This window comes from Quercus robur, chromosome 8 (genome assembly GCF_932294415.1).
Source record: "Quercus robur chromosome 8, dhQueRobu3.1, whole genome shotgun sequence".
In the NCBI taxonomy this organism is placed as follows: Eukaryota; Viridiplantae; Streptophyta; class Magnoliopsida; order Fagales; family Fagaceae; genus Quercus; species Quercus robur.
The window spans coordinates 62,601,986-62,617,780 of NC_065541.1; the positions used below are offsets into that span (position 1 = coordinate 62,601,986).

At 39.5% G+C, this 15,795-nt stretch overlaps 1 protein-coding gene across 1 annotated transcript; it reads right to left on the reverse strand.

The window, feature by feature from the left end:
- Window positions 1–12,273: 12,273 nt before the first annotated feature.
- Window positions 12,274–14,661, reverse strand: LOC126697547 (L-type lectin-domain containing receptor kinase S.4-like). The gene has a single exon (XM_050394586.1). It carries the CDS (start codon window positions 14,508–14,510, stop codon window positions 12,405–12,407), a length of 2,106 nt encoding a protein of 701 aa, XP_050250543.1. The 5' UTR covers window positions 14,511–14,661; the 3' UTR covers window positions 12,274–12,404.
- Between the last annotated feature and the right edge of the window lie 1,134 nt (window positions 14,662–15,795).

The following is a 15,795-nucleotide window of genomic DNA, read 5'->3' on the forward strand; positions in this document are numbered from 1 at the left end:
TACCCAAGGTATGTGGTCTGAGGTGCCAGGCATGACCAAGGTTCTGTTTGATACTTAGAAAAATAGCTTGAAATATCAATTTAGCCAAGATATGTGGTCCGAGGAGCTAGGCATGACCAAGGTTCTGTTTGATACTTAGGAAAATAATAGGAAGTATTAATTTACCCAAAGCATGTGGTTCGAAGAGCTAGACATTGCTAAGGTTCTGTTTAACACTTAGAAAAATGATTTACCATATCGGTTTATCCAAAGTATGTGGTTCGAGGGGCCAAGCATGACTAAGATTCTGTTTGATACTTAAAAAAATAATATGAAGTATTAATTTATCCAAAGCATGTAGTTCGAGAAACCAGGCATAGCTAAGGTTCTGTTTAACACTTAGATAGATGTCAGGAAGTATTAATTTACCCAAAGCATGTGGTCCGAGGAGCCAGACATAGCTAAGGTTCTGTTTAATATTTAGATAGTTAACCCAAAATATCAATTTATTCAAGGTATGTGGTTCGAGGAGCCAGGCATGATCAAGATTCTGTTTGATACTTAGGAAAATAACTTAGAATATTAATTTACCCAATGTATGTGGCTCGAGGAGACCGGCATGACCAAGGTTCTGTTTGATATTCAAACAAATAGTAGAAGGCATGGTGCACAATATAATAAACCCAAATATGGTAAAGACAGCTTTCATTAATAATAATACCTTCTCAGGTTGTTTATATTCTAGGGGTGTGGTACAACCTTTTCCTCTAGATCTTTAAGATAATATGCACCTATTCCAGCCACTGATGTGATACGATATGGCCCTTCTCAGTTGGGCCCTAACTTTCCCCAAGCTGAGTTTTTGGTAGTACCCAAAACTTTTCTTAATACCAGGTCTCCAAGCACTAATGGCCTTAACCTTACATTTGAGTCGTACCCCTGCTTGAGCTTGTGTTGATAGTATGCCAGCTGAACCACAGTATTTTCCCTTCGCTCTTCAATTAAATCTAAACTCTTCTCCAATAGCCCATCATTGCTACTCGGAGTAAAAGAGCTTTTCCTCAGCGTTGGAAATCCTTTCTCTAGAGGAATCACAGCCTCGACCCCATAAGTCATTGAAAATGGTGTTTCTCCAGTGGACCTACGAGGTGTAGTTCGATATGTCCAAAGGACGTGTGGCAACTCTTCCACCCACTTTCCCTTTGCGTCATCTAACCTCTTTTTTAGCCCACTGACTATAACCTTATTGACAGTCTCAGCCTGTCCATTCCCCTGTGGATATGCTGGGGTGAAATATCTATTTGTTATGCCCAAATCACAGCAATAGCTCTTGAAGAACTTGCTATCAAATTGAAGACTATTGTCCGAGATGAGGGTACGAGGGATTCCAAACCGAGTGACAATATTTTTCTAGATAAATCTCTTGGCATCCATATCTCTGATATTTGCTAGTGGTTTAGCTTTAACTCATTTTGTGAAGTAATCTGTGTCGACCAGCAACTATCTCTTATTCCCTGCTGCCTTAGGGAAAGGCCCTACAATATCCAAGCCCTATTGAGCAAATGGCCAAAGATTGAATAAAGGATTAAGGACTCCTCTAGGTTGGTGAATGTTTGGGGCAAATCTTTGGCATTGATCGCATTTCTTTACATACTTTTGTGCTTCCTTCTGCATATTTGGCCATCAATATCCTTGAGTGAGGGCCCTGTGAGACAAAGATCTGCCCCTTGTGTGGCTTCCATAAATCCCTTTTTGTAATTCTTCTAGGAGTAGTTCAACGGTTTCAGGGTGTATGCATAGCAAATATGGGCCAGAAAAAGATCTCTCATACAACTTTTAGTCTTCGGATAGCCAAAACCGAGGAGCCTTTCTCCGTATCTTGTCGGCCTCGGAGTTACTCTTGGGCAAGATGTCTTCTTTAAGGAATAGCACAATAAAATCCATCCAACTGGGACCCACCCTTATTTGATGAACATGAACCATGTTTTTCCCTACCTCAATGGGTTTACATAAGTCCTCCACAAGGATTACTCGAGGTAAAATTTGTGCCCAGGAGTTTGCCAACGTGGCAAGAGAGTTAGCATATGTATTTCTACTTCTAGGGATTTGCGATAAATGAAAAGACTCAAATCCAGACTGTAAGTGTCTAACCTGGTTCAAATATTCCTGCATTCTGAGATATCTGGCTTCCAATTCTCCCCTTACCTGGCCAATAATCAACATTGAATCTGAAAACATCTCTACTAACTTTCCATCCATTCTCTGAACCATAGTCATTCCTACCAATAGAGCCTCATACTCGGCATCATTATTGGTGGCCGAGAAGCCTAACCTTAAGGATTTTTCAATAATGATCTTCTTAGGAGAAATTATAACTAGCCCCACCCTGGATCCTTTTTGATTCGCCGCCCCATTAACATGCATCCTCCAGGGTAAAGGCTTTTGCAGGGAGACCACGCCAACTGATTTTCCATCCATGCTCTGTTTCTCAACATTTTCTTCAAAAGGGGTTTCAGCAAACTCGGCTACCAAATCAGCAAGGACTTAACCCTTAACAGAGGTACGAGGCATGTACTTGATATCAAAAGCCCCTAGGATCGTACCCCACTTTGCAATCCTCCCTGTGTAATTAGCACTCCAAAGTAGAGATCTAAGCGAGAGTTGGGTTAGGACAATAACTGTGTGTGATTGGAAGTAGTAGGGGAGCTTACGCGTAGCATCTCTAGTGGGAGGTAGCAGACCTCGGCCTCATGTAGTGACTTGCTCACATAATAAACTGGTCTCGTACACAACTATCAGCCTGCATAAGTACCAGGCTTACTGTATGGGAAGCCACAACAATGTAAGCAAACAAAACCTCATCCACCTTAGGTCTGGACATAATAGGTGGCCGAGATAGGTATTCCTTTAACTGTTGGAAGGCCAAGACACACTCCTCGGTCCACTCAAATCCCTTCCACTTGTGCAACAACTGGAAGAAAGGTCTACACCTGTCTGCTGACCAAGAGATGAATTGGTTTAGAGCAGCAGCCATCCCTGTTAGCTTCTGAACCTCTTTAGGATTCTGAGTTGGCTGTAGATTGTTGATTGCTTTAATCTGGTCAGGGTTACTTTAATTCCGTAGTGTGCAACCATGTACCCCAAGAACTTCCTTGATCCGACACCAAAAGAACACTTAGAAGCATTAAGTTGCAACTTATACCTCCTCAAGATCTCAAAGATATTCCCAAGGTGGTTAACATGCTCAGATTCCAACTTACTCTTGACTACCATGTCGTCTATATAAATCTTAATATTTTTCCCTAGCTGTGGCTCAAATATCCTAGTCATCATCTTCTGATAGGTAGACCCCGCATTCTTTAGACCAAAGGGCATCACCTTGTAGTGGTAATTCCTAGTAGGAGTGACAAAAGCTGTTTTCTCCTGATCATCCAAGGCTAAAGGTATCTAATGGTACCCTTGAAAGGCGTCCAAAAAACTCATCTAAGGATGGCCTATAGTTGTGTCCACTAGCTAATCAATCTGAAACATGGGGAAGGGGTCCTTTGGACAAGCTTTATTCAAGTCTGTGTAGTCTACACATACCTGCCACTTCCCATTCTTCTTCTTTACTACCACTGTATTAGCCAACCATTCAGGGTAGAACACTTCTTTAATAGCCCCAGCCTGCTTAAGTTTGTTCACCTCTTCCTTGACAACATCAGAATGCTTTTTAGATGAGTGCCGAGGTGATTGCTTCCTAAGGAGGACAGCCGGGTTGACATTCAAATGATGGCAAATGAAGTCTGGATCCACCCCAAGAGCTTCATAGGCGTTCCATGTGAACACATCAATATTCTTTCTTAAAAATGCTAACAGTTCTTCCTTCTCCCGAGGAGGCAATTGAGTTCCAATCTAAAAAAACTTCTCTGGATCACTGTTTATAGCAATTTCCTCCAACCTCTCACACTTTGCCTCTTCCAGTACTGCATCCTTAGATAGGACCAGAATCCTTGATTGCTATGAGCCCCTTCAGCATAGGCTGAGGACTCAACTGTAGGCTGATGCATAATTGCAACAACGAGGCACTGCCTCGCCATGTATTGACTCTCCACAAGCTCTTCAATCTGGTCCCCCAAGGGATACTTTACCTTCAGGTGCAGGGTTGAAGAAACAGCCCCCAGGGCATGGAGCCAGGGCCTTGCCACAATGGCAGTGTAGGGGGAATAAGCATCCACTACAATGAAGTCTACCTCTACCACCTTCGAACCTGCCTGCATGGGTAATCTAATCTGACCCTTTGGGATGACAACTTTCCCAACAAAGCTTACCAAAGGTGAATCATAGGCTGTCAGATCCTCAGGCTTTAAGTTTAGCCCTCTGTACAAGTCAAGGTACATAATCTCCACACCACTGCCTTGGTCTACCATCACCCTCTTCACATCATACCCTCTTATCTTGAGGGTGACCACTAAAGTATCATCGTGTGGTTGGATGGTTCCATTCTTGTCCTCGTTTGAAAAAGTCAGCGCCGGTCGGATCTCCACTCTAGCCCTCTTCAGCTTAGAATTAGAGTTCTTGGCGGGTAGCTAAGTTACAGACATTACCCTAGAAGGATGAGAACCAGTTCTCTCAGGTGCAGCAAAGACGACATTAATTGTGCCCAAAGGTAACCTTGAAGAAGCATTTCCCTAAGCCCTTGACCTTGCTTGGTCTTCTTGCCCACTAGGCCGATACAGAATTGTTGTAACCTTTCATTTCTGACTAGTTGGTCCAGATGATTCCACAAAGTTCTACAGTCCTCGGTGGTATGCCTTCGTTATTGGTGGTATTGGCAATGAAGACTTTGGTTGCGCCTCATGGGATCTCCTCCCATCTTGTTCGGCTATTTGAAGTATGGCTCGTTCTTGATCTTCTCCAAGACTTGATGCACTGGTTCTCGGAACATCGTGTTAACCACTTTAGGAGCCGCAGACCTAGATTGTCCAGCAAAATCCCTTCGGGGTCTATTATTGTTGTAGTGGTCAGACCTGAAATCCCTTTTCTCCTGAAGTATAACCTTACCCTTCCCCTTGCCTTACTGTTGGTCTTCCTTGACCCACTTGTATTCATCAATGCGGTTTATAAATCGACGCATATTTCTTACCGGCTTTTTGGTCAAGGATAAGGTCCTTATAGCCACGTCATCAAAATCCCCATCAATCTCATTAAACATCTTCTAGTATCTGTTCGAGTACGTTTTCAAGGTCTCACCTTTTCGCATGGACATGGACAATAGAGAATCTAAGGGCCGAGGAACCCTACTGCACGTAATAAAATGAGACCCAAACACTCAGGTGAGCTCCTTGAAGGAGTTAATAGAACTTGCACCTAGACCATCAAACCACCTCATCGCCACAGGTCCCAAGCTAGATGGGAATACCTTGCACATCAAGGTCTCATTTTTAGAGTGTACAACCATTCTTTGGTTGAAGTGACTTAAGTGCTCTACAGGGTCTGTATGACCATTGTACATGGTGAACGTGGGTTGAGTGAACCGCTGAGGAAGTCTCCCTCCCTCAATCCTGCACGTGAAAGGTGATCTGGAAATTTGGTTGAACGCTCTGCTCATCGCATCATTCCGTAAGCCTTTGGAAGATGAGCTCCTGTTTCTACGCTCATGGTGATAGTCCTCATCATATGAGAAAGACTCACTGGGTGGAGTCCTTGATCTGGGCCTGTAACTACCAACATCTTCCTCACTGGAGGAAGAAACAGACCTTGAAGGAGTTTTTCTTCATCATTCATGGCATAACTTCCTCCGCAAATGATCGATCTCCAGCTGCATGTTTCTAGCATTCTCCTCATGAGAGATGTGGCTGCCACCCCGAGACTGGCTCCTATTATGGGTAGTGTGCACACTTCCCTCCAGGTCCCTTTTTTGTTCAAGATCACGGAAGTGATCCTGACGCTGAGACCCCATAGATTCTGCCTGGTTTGGACCTGAACCTACCATCATTGAACGTTAGACTCACTACAACACCATAAATTCCCACAGATGGCGCCAATTGTAAGGACACAGTTTGAGTCCCTACCCCAAAGGATAAATAAACGTAAGCCTAATACAATGAATTTGTAGAGAGTGGGTTGGAAAACTGGGCTTAAATGAGTTGACAAGGAAAGGAAGATAGATTGATTTAAACTAAAGAAAATTGTCCTCGACACAGTCCGAGGAGATCAGTTCTTATATGTTTCTCTCAAGTTTGATTACAAATTCAGTTCTTGATTGCTATAGTCTCTTAATTTCTCGATTTCTTCTTCTTAGAGTATCCCTTTCATTTTATACTATCTTTTCCTTTCATCTCCACCTTCCACATGCAGATCAGATTATTGGTGTTGATCATTGTCCCATCAGCACCTTCTTAAAGTCTTTAGGTAGTAGCTGTAAGGCTGAAAGTTACCATTCAGGTATCACTTCCTCATCAATGCGGTCAGAGAGTTAGCTGCAGAGCATTTAATGCGGTGGTAGCAGCTTTCCCTTTAGATATTTCATGACTTTCCTCTGTCCTGTTCCTTCTTGATACTTATCCTCATTCATGGAATGATCCAGAACGTTACTCTTGATGGTAGACCACACCCTTTGACCTCGGCTTTGCTCAGCCAATGAGGGATTCTTTCTCAGACCACCCTTCTGGAAGTCTTTAATCAAATTTCACTTCTTCACTTACCAACACGGATTCTTATGAAAGAGTTTACCCATCCTTGAATTGTTTAACATCCTCGGATTGGGCCATTGGCCCAACATACACATAAATATGGGCTCTTGGGCCTATCACCCCTACAGTAGGAGTAATTGAAGTTAAAGGATGAAAATGTGGGAAACGAACATTTTTAGCTTACGTCCGCACAAGCCAATATAGATGAAAGCGCCATGCAATGCAAGTACAGTGTTCATCTCTTTACGCGTGAACCCTTTGATTATTAAGCTATGTTCAGGACTTCAGGTTCGTGGACCCTTTTTTTTTTTTTTTTTTTTTTTTCATATAGCAATTAAGTCATTGCCTTCTTGGAAACATGTTTCTCGACTGCTGACTGGTACTACCGTTTGTTTCTTTTCCTGAAGTGTTTTTTGATTAGTAATTACTTTTCACTACAACAAAATGTATTTTCAGTGATGAAAAATTTGTCACTAAAAGTCCAGTTTTTCATCGCCAAGGACCTTTAAAGATTATGGATGGAGTGTTTCAACTTTCAATCCATAGGGTTCTCTATCAATTTATACCACTTATATAAATTGATAAGGGCCTATCATCAATGCAATAATGATCATTAATGTAATACGCTTAATAAATATAAATATACTTTCATACTTTCAATAAATAAGAAAATAATTAAGCCAATCTTAACCCGCATTATTTTTATTTTTTGAGAAAAGCATGTTTTCATATGAATAGGGGTGGAAATTCATATTAGTCTCATATGTCAAGATAAGACCGTAGTTTTAAAAATCGGACCGGACCGGCTGGTTCGACCGGCTCAATCGGGAACCGGCCTTTAATCTGGTCCAGTTATGGGTAAAAACCGAAAATAACTTAAAAACCGGAAAAATTAGAAAACCAGTCAGTTCAACCGGAAAATCGGGAACCGGCGTGGTCGAACCAGTTAATGACCAGTTGGGTGATAGCTTAAAACTACACTATTTTGGACAGCCTAAAACTATGCCGTTTTGGACAGAACCTAAAATCTAACCCTAAAATATTTTCACGCCTCATCTCATCTCACTCTCAGTCTCAGACTCTCATGCCTCTCTGCCTCTCTCTATCTCACTCTCGAATTTTTTTTTTTCCTTCTCACCCTTATGGCGTCTGAACTTCAAATCTGCCTTTGCTTCTCACCCTCACGGCCAGTTGGTTGTCTTTTTTTTTTTTTTTTTTTTTCCTTCTCACCCTCACGGTGTCTTGGTCTCGGTCTTGCCTTCTATGCTTTACTCTCTGCTTCTCAATTTCATCAGGTATTGATTCTTTTGATTTTGATTTTGATTACTTGATTCTTTTTCTCGAATTTTTTTTTTTCTTTTCTCTCGGCTTCTTCTCAGGTTCTCAGTTTATATTCTCGCTTCTTGGCTTCAACTTAGGTTCTCTGTTCCGTGACTTCACTGGATTTTTTTTTTTTTTTTATTGCTTAATTTTCTTTTTTTTGATCATAGTGTCTTTTTTGTGTGTGCCCATGGGCTCTAAATTTTGAATTAGGGCTTAAATTAGTAAACGGGCAAGTTAAATTGCAAGCTCTAAGTGCTTGGTTTTCTCGGTTTGGATGAAGAAGATGAGGATGAGGATGATGATAATGATAATGATGCTAGTGGTGGAGCATTTGGTTCACATGATGATATTGATTTCAATTTTTTTCATAACAAATGAGGCTTGTGTCTTAAAACTTAGTAGTTATTTGTTTGAAACTTTAAAACTTATTTTCTATTTGGATGGAATGAACTTATTTGCTATTTGCCATTTGGATGTAAATGTAATGACTAATGAACTTATTTATTTGGTTTTGTTGAAAGTTTATTATGTTAAGGATGATTGTTTTGTAATGTTATTATGTTAAATTCTTTAAAAGATATTATATACTTGTATTTTTTTTTAAAGGAAACATATTTATTACTATTGGTTTGTTAGTTTTAGTATATTAAAAAATTATTATTTATTTATATAATTTAAATAAATAATATTTAAATTATTTATAACGTCATCGGTTCGACCATCGCTTAGAGCCTAGTCCAACCAGAAAACCTGTAATTAGCTCCTCAACCGGTTCTTTCACCATACCGGTTTTTAAAACCTTGGATAAAACTATTCAAATACATAAATTCAACCCTAATCCAACCTATTTAAGAATCGTGTCAATATTGGAAAAAATTCTATATAATTGTGAATAAATTTTAGCAAGCATAATGAAAGTACAACCACACAAGAACACAAAACTTTACATGGAAACCCTTTCTTCTAACCATGGGATAAACTCCGAATAATTTCACTATATTAAATAGAGATTACAAATATTTTTCTCTTCTCTTTTACTTGCTCTCACTCACATAGTTCTCCAAGACTGCATTGTCCTCAGTCTCACTCATTGGGACTCCTCTTCACTCTTCTCTTCTTCTACACCAAATGGCCAAATGGCCTTTCATTTTATTTCTTCACATTTTTCTTCTTTTCTTCCTTCCACACTCTTCACATCAAGTCACAATAAATGCAAGCACACAAGCCTTGACTTTTGTACATGATATTAGACAAAAAGGATGAATTCAATTCTTCTCTTCACTTGGCTGAATTTCCTTGTGTTTTCTTCAGCCAATTTTTGTTCTTCCTTCATCATGTCCCATGCGCTTAGGGAGTGTTTGAAAACATGTGTGGAAATACGTGTGGGTGAAAAAATGTGTGAAAATACGTGTAATATTATTTAAAAACTGAAATTTATTTTTGAGTGGGTATACCAAACACCGCTTAATGTCAAGTCTCATTAAGAGACATGAATGGCATGAACACTTTAGACACAACTCATTAAAAGAGCTATTCCATCAAGTGTGGGCTAGAACTCACGGGTGCCACACACCCAACAATCAAAAGCCTAGTCTTATCCTTTTTTTTTGAGACATAACCCACCCAACCTATTTAATATACTATCTAAGAAAATTAAAGAGTAAGGCTGCGTTTGTTTCAGTGGTAAACTGAAATCAGAAAACATTTTACACTTGGGTCTATGTTTGGCAACACCTGAAAAAAAGTCAAACTGAAAATAGAATTCAGTTTGATAGTAAAGGACCCTTGCCAACCTGTAAAATCATTTCCGTTCCCATTTGACCTTCAAATGCTTTCCGGAATTTACTCACTCCTCACACACTCCTCTCACACACGCACCAACCTCATTTCAGCTCTAGCCCACGCACTAACCTCAACTCAACCCACAGTCCGACGCCAAGCTCCAGCCGCCCAACCAAGCCAAGGCCAGCCCAGATTGCGCCGCCCAGCCAAGCTAAGGCCAGCCCAAATTGCGCCACCCCACTGCCTTCCTCTTTTTTCTCTCTTCTCCCTCAATTATTCTTCTCCCTCTTGCTCAATGTCGTCGATCTGGCCGCCACCGACCACCAACCAACTCCACTCCACTCCACTCCACCCCCAAACCCACCCGATCTGGCCGCCACCGTCCTCCATCCACGCCGATCTCTCTCTTTCCTGATCTATCTCTCGTTCCAAATCTCTCCCTCTTTCTTGCTCCTTCTCCCACTGATATATCATGTATATGTTTTTATTTTGATTTTTGGTTATGTTAAAAGTGTATATTTTGAAATTTTCTGATATAAAATTTGTTTGGAAGCTGAGAAAATGTGAAAAATTTGTAGGAAAATAGCATTTTCAGAATGTTACCAAACACTGGAAATCGTTTTCCGGATTATTTTCCATTATAGAACCAGACGTCCGGATTTTAATTTCTTTACGGAAATTCATTTTTCCCTGCATTCATTTTACACTCGGAATTCGATTTACATCAAACCAAATGTAGCCTAAGTGAGTTTATTTTATCCACTTTGTTTTGGGTTAAAGGGCTAGAAATTTCAGGATTTTAATAGAGAATTTATCAATATAACCAGCATTAAATTCTTTTATTTACTCAATTATATTTCGAATTCAATTTTATGTTAGATAAAAATGACATTTATTCATATAAATTGAGTTATTTTGAGTTAAACAAGTCAACACAAACTTAATACATTTATTAATCTGGTTAAAGTATATCAACCCGCTTTACACAAACCCATTCACACAACACAAATCTGTAAATTACTGCGTCTTATTCGTGTCTTATTCATGATTGTGAAACATTGTTGACGTGAATTATGATTTGGGCATGTAACATAAGGAGACAGCTTCCTTCCCCTCTTCCTCTTACCATAGAAAGAGAGAACACTTTTAATCAATCACCGGAAAAGTTTTCATTAAAATGATTAGACCCCCAAAATAAGACATACAGCACTTTCAATCAAGCATCTTCCAAATATTCCACCACCCCCCCCCCCCGGGCAATGCTATGCTATTGCTTTAAGCTAAAAAGTTCTGAACTTCAAACTAGATAAAATATGACACCCTCATTAATTTCCTAGAAATTAAGGTAAGTCAATAATCCAAGAAATACAATATTCTTAATTATCCTAGTACTCAAATACATCGTATCTAGAGATAAGACCAGAGCCGAGGTTGTTGCACCATTTAAAAAAAAATTAATTATAATTTATTTTCCTATAATATAACATAATTTAGTACATATACTTAATAGCTTTTCATCCGTGGATTGCATGCAATTTTATAATGGCAACATGTGTGTGGTTCATGTAATTGTTATCATGTCACAGTTTCTCAATTCAAAAGAATTTGACTCCTTTATAAAACTACACCATAATAAAATAATAAAAAATAAAAACGATTGACACTCAGGCCTTTTTGACATGACCCATGAGGGGTGTGTTTTCAATGTATAGATTTGTTTGTAATTCAATGAAACATATATGGTATGTTTGGATAGAACTTATTTTGCTGAATCTGAAAATTGAAAACTGAAAATACTGTAGTAAAATAATTTTTAAATGTGTGAATAGCACTGTAGAACCCATTTTTAATGAAAAAGTTACTGAAAAGTGAAATTTGTAGGTTCGTAAACAATGCACATATATACTGTTCACGGTCAAAAGTTACGGCTATTGTTCATAACAGTGATGAACAGTAGCGTTTTAGCGTCACAAAAAAAAAAAAGAATAAAAAAAAAAACTGAAACGTAAACATGAAACGCAGCTTCAGTGGATCCAAACACACACATATAATAGTATCAAATTGGATTCTGAGTTGACACGAAGAGAGGGAGCATCAATTGTCAAAACTCATACAATAATTCATGATCAATGTTTTTTCTTTTCGGCTTAAAAGTTCGTCCAAACCCATTAATTTTGTGCTCAGTGGAAACGCTGAAAGTTAGTTACCATTGCATACACTTTGAATGGTACTATAGTACTTTAATACTATACCAATTGTGTATTTATTTACGAAATTTGATTGAATTTGAATGAACCATGGATTAAAGCTTTGATTTGTATTTTCATATTGCTCTGGAAATTCGTTTTTTTTTGGTTGTAAAGTTCTTATAAAGGTCTAAATAAACAAAGGTTGGTTATGGATCCGGAAAAAGACCTCTCATATAAATAAGGCTGCTTTTATCATCATGCACTATAATATTTTGACAGGTTAATTTTCATTGAATGAAGCATCATTCACCTTAAAAAAAAGAAAGTGAAAGTAAAATGGATAGACTATGATTGGGTGTTGATCTCGTCAATTAATTTACAGTAAATCTTTTCAATGGTAACTACAAGAAGAAAATTGGAAAGAAAATTAGACAAGAATTGTAACTCTATATGATGGCTACCTCCCATTGTCTTTGTTAAAAAGGGGAAGAGGTGAAGTAAAAGCTGCTTGAATATTAGCATCTTCATCATTCCCAACTGAAGACCAAGTACTTCCCTTCGCAAAACATGAAGATGTAGTAGGAAACGATTGAAAGTAGAAATCCTCAAACCCTCGAGCACCCGTTGTACAATAATGTGCATTTGGGGGTGCCACTTCCTCAGGCAACACAAACTCTCCCTCTAAGTACCTCACCACATGCTTCATTGTGGGGCGTGCCTCCACTATATCATTTGAACAAAATAAAGCCAATTTGAGCACCATAACAGCTTCAGCTTCATCAAATATACCCTCCATTTTTGTGTCCACAACTTCAAGAGCAGCTCCAACTCTCCACTTTTCCCACACCCAATCCACCAACATGAGCCCCTCAGGCAATCCTTTAGAGTTAATGGGTCTTTTACCACACACCACTTCTAGCATCAAAGCACCAAAGGCAAACACATCTGAGCTTGTTGTAGGCTTGCCTGTGCGTGTGAGCTCAGGTGCTAAATAACCCAAAGTACCAACCACCCTTGTGGTACTTGGGTTTGAGCCATGCTCATATAGCTTAGCAAGACCAAAATCACTCAGCCTTCCATTAAACTCAGAATCCATTAACACATTGCCTGCTTTGATGTCTCTATGAACCACAGTTTGTTCCCACTCCTCATGTAAATATAAAAGCCCCGAAGCAACCCCTTTGATGATGTTGAACCTTTGCTCCCAGCTCAGAATTGCTTTAGGCTCTTCAAATAGGTACTTGTCCAAGCTTCCATTAGGCATGAACTCATACACAAGTAATAGATCAGCTTGTCGACGACACCAACCCAATAATTGAACCAGATTTCGATGACGAAGTCGACCAATACTAGCAACCTCGGACACAAATTCTTGCAAACCCTGTTTTGAATCATGGGAAACACGCTTTACAGCAATTTGGGTGTCTGAATTTGGCAGAGTTCCTTTATAAACTCGACCAAATCCACCAAACCCAAGTATCTCTTTATCTCCAAAACCATTTGTTGCCTTTTCCAGTTCCTTGTAAGAATATCTATGTGGTCCAATATCAAGCTCCCAGGCTTCAACCCCATCAGCCTTCTGGATTTTTCGGAAGTGGTTTTTTCGAAAGTAGTAAAAAGCCAAACCAATGACCAAAATCACAACCAAAGCACCAGAGACTGAGACACCAACAATTATGCCTGTGTGGTTCTTTTTAGACACAGTTGGGAGATTAGGCAGTTTATCTAAATAGAGATTTTTAGATTCTACATTATTGACAACAAAGTTCCAACCTAAGATATAGTGTGAGCTGGCAGTTGAACCAGTTGAAGCAGAAAACCCAACGTACATGGAATTAAGAAGAATTGTCGAAAGGTCTACAGTATAGTTTAAAAGTACAGACCTGGGTTGAGCAGACTGAGTCGAAACCTTTATTTCTAATAGATTTTTTGAAGCATCATATTGGATCCATGCTTGAATTACCGTACCACTCTGCAGATTAAGGCCTGCCTTATCATTACCCATAAATTGCACGACCTCAATAGATTTGTTCGAGACCACGCCATTGAAGTCGATGCCAACATGATTACTATCGATATCACCAAACTGAGGGTCCAAGACAGTGTCGAATTCGACCGCAAACACGTTGTTCGAGATGTTCCCATTGTTGGTGGCGTTGAATAACCCCAGATAAGGCCCAGCAACCCCCCCAGAAAGATCACTTGTTGGAGATATTGTGAAAGCGAGGCCATCTCCACCTTGTTTTCCATGCTCATCGATTATAGCAAAAGCGAACGAGGTCGAAAAGGACATGACTTTGCCACTGGACAAGTTCTTGAACTGGATCGGATTTTTGTAAAACGCGTGCCCAACAGCTTGACTCGTCTGGTTTGTGAGACAAAGTAAGCCACTGTTGTCGATCGCTGCAAAGCCGCTTAAGCTCATGTTGTTGCGTTTAGGTGCAGCAAACCCGTCTGCGAACCCATCCAATAGTTCTCCACCATTGTCGAGGTCAGGCTTTACTTGGTGTAGGAGAAGAAGGAAGACAGCCCAGAAGGGAAAGATGAGTAGTTGAGCTGCCATAAGAGTGAAAATTGAATTGTGCCGTGTGATCCACAGGTAGTTCACGATCTTATATGTAGACTATAGTACTTGGAAATTTATTTATGGCCGGCAAGTGTGGACATGTTTGAGGAATTCTCTTCTTGATGTGTATTTTTGGATTTTTATTTTTTGGGATTAAAAAAGACAACGACAAAAGAATGGAGAGGAGATTATGTCGTGTTGTGCTGCAGAAAACGAGTGCCGCATGCGAATTCAGACTTTGATTGGATTTTTTTAAGTCCGACACTCCCACTAATGACCAATAGTAGTAAATAGATAGGGACAAACTTGGTTCCAATAATTTGTTGACACATCACTTATATTTAAAAGGAGATAATCATTTCCACTCCTTTATTTATGGGGTACTTGAGTAAGAGTAATTCATAATTCTCTTTTAAACTATAAAATCATTCAATATTTTTGGTTCTCTCCTTAACTATTAAAAATAAGCAAATATCTACCTTTTTGTCCCTAGAATATTCCAGGATAAAATTACTATAATACACTTGATGAGGGAAATGCAAGTAACCCCACAATTAAAGTGAGAATTACAAATACATGTGCCAAAATTTATTAATATTCCAAATTCAATTTTTCACAATTCCAATCTCAAAACTTTTTTTATAAAAAATAAAATTTAACTTTCTTAATGTAATCTAGAAAAAAAAAAAAAAAATATATATATATATATATATATACCCATTTTATCGTCTGTGGGGACTGGCCTAGAATAACAAGTTGGCTGGGCCTTGGGCCCGTCCGAGAACGATTCTGTCCGAGGAGACGTCGCGGCCTATAATCCCTGCCCAAGCCAACTGGGACGAAGAAAACACGTCCGAGGAGTAACTCCTCCTCGGACATTCCAAAGTCCAGATCAATGATGTATCCCAGTTACTGTAACCCTCACTCCAAACACGTAAAAAGAAAGAAGGCTCAAAATATCCCAGCAAAGGCTGTCACCACCATATTAAATGCACCACAACTACTCTCCTGGCCGCATTAATGAAGAGAAGACTCCTGAACAGTGTTACCTTGGTCACTGCAACTCACAAAGAACTGGTAAGGGCGTCTGATGGGACAGGTGCTCAAGTGGGGGTTTGGATGATCAACAAGTGTAGGGCCCAGATGATAAAGGAGGGCCTATATCACATGTAAGAGTCCCCCAGAAAGGGGGGACAGAAAGAGAGAGAGGAAAAAAGAGAAAAAAGCAAGAAGTCTTTGTATGAAAGTAGGTCCATGAATAAAAGAACTTCCACTTTTACAT